This window comes from Sinocyclocheilus grahami, unplaced genomic scaffold (assembly GCF_001515645.1).
Source record: "Sinocyclocheilus grahami isolate Dianchi unplaced genomic scaffold, SAMN03320097.WGS_v1.1 scaffold4052.1, whole genome shotgun sequence".
NCBI classification, from domain to species: domain Eukaryota; kingdom Metazoa; phylum Chordata; class Actinopteri; order Cypriniformes; family Cyprinidae; genus Sinocyclocheilus; species Sinocyclocheilus grahami.
The window spans coordinates 2,096-3,731 of record NW_015509064.1 but is presented as its reverse complement, the minus strand read 5'-3'; the positions used below and the strand labels follow the sequence as shown (position 1 = coordinate 3,731).

The 1,636-nt window shown below is 35.2% G+C and overlaps 1 protein-coding gene across 1 annotated transcript in view; it reads left to right on the top strand.

Annotated features, from left to right (window-relative positions):
- LOC107576624 (A-kinase anchor protein 9-like) overlaps positions 1 to 1,630 on the top strand; it is a gene marked incomplete at its 3' end in the record, with an annotated part of 9,841 nt that extends 8,211 nt beyond the window's left edge. The window contains exons 3-4 of the mRNA XM_016262770.1: positions 141 to 293; positions 1,507 to 1,630. Coding sequence (XP_016118256.1) covers positions 141 to 293; positions 1,507 to 1,630 — 277 coding nt within the window. The remainder of the gene's footprint in view (positions 1 to 140; positions 294 to 1,506) is intronic.
- Positions 1,631 to 1,636: the final 6 nt, after the last annotated feature.

Sequence of the window (1,636 nt, the reverse complement as noted above, 5' to 3'; positions counted from 1 at the left end):
GCATCCGTAATTGTAATCGCGATTAGAAATTCGATTAATTGTGCATCCCTAATATCAACCTATATCAAATAGGCATCCGATGACCCCTTTAACAAATGAAGTTTTCAGCACTTGTAACAGTGCCCTGTTTGCGTGCGCAGATCGTGAATCTGGAGGAGCAGCTGGAGCAGTTTCGTGAGGATCTGGAGAACAAGAGCGAGGAGGTGCATCAGCTCCACATGCAGCTGGAGATCCAGAGGAAGGAGATCAGCAGCCATCAGCAGGATCTGCAGGCTCAGGCCCGGCTCGCTCAGGTCCGCTCGCTCTCACACTTCAGCTGCTGTGTCTTCTGTGTTTGTCTAATGGCCCAGTCACATCAAGCACAGTCACTATATTAGCATCTACAGCAATGTTCTGATTGTTATAAGCGCCGTTTTGTCGTCCGTCTCTTTAAATGCTCAAGATTCTGATTGGCTGTCAGTGTTTTTATCGTACATAACTTTGGTGTTATCGTTAACAATTGTGATGTGGTTATTTTTTACAGTTAAAAGCGTTATAGTTAATCTATAGTCTGTTATGTTCAGTGTCACATAGATTTAGGTCAAATGTATGTATTAATGTGTATTTATTAAGGTCTCTTTCAGAGCAAAACCCATGCTTTACTGCAGTCGTGGCAGTGCAAAATATTTTCTTGTTTAGTATTTTTGTCTTGTTTTCCAATAGAAATATTTAAACTTACGTGACATATTAAATATTGCTCTAAACAAGAATAAATATCTGCCTATGGGGCCATAAAAATAAACGTAATTGAAAGATAAAACTTGTTTATTTTATTAACTGCCGTATTTAATTTGTACTTTTCAAGTTCATTCAGTTTATTATTATTTTTAAATAATTTTTTTGGCCCATTTTACAGATATTTGGTCTTGTTTTAAGCATAAACACTTCATTTTGATTTAATAATATATATATATATATATATATAAACTTAGTAAGTTAATGCATCTTGATGTAGATATAGCGGGAGGGCTAGAGAGAGAGATATATATATATATATATATATATATATATATATATATATATATATATATATATATATACACTTAGTAAGTTAATGCATCTTGATGTAGATATTTATACTGGAAAACAAGACAAAAATACAATAAAAATAAACTTAATTCAGTGGGAAAACAAGATTATTTTTCTGACCTCATAAATTAGCTTAATTTTCAAACATTAAACAAGACTGAATATATTATGTAATTTTCCTTCTCGAGTAAATGCATTTTAATTTAAGAATATTTATATATTTGAAAAGTAAAACAGTCGTTTATTGCAGATTACGAAGGCAGACGTTTTTCTTTATACCACGCACTGATGAATCATTCACATTAAGACTCATGTTTTGAGTTCTTGTTGACTTGAATATGAATCTGAGAGTTTGAGTGTCAAACCGAGATCCGAGTCCTTGCCGCAGACAGGACTGTCCTAAATTCAGAGTCATGTGATGATGTTTAACTCTTGAAGGTCTTGGAGGAGAAGGACAGGCAGATAGCCGTCTTTAACAAGCAGCTCGCTAAGCGTCAGCGCACGGGAACAGACCCTAAGACAGAGGTAAAGTGGTATACATATGTGTGGACACACGGCGGCTGTCAGC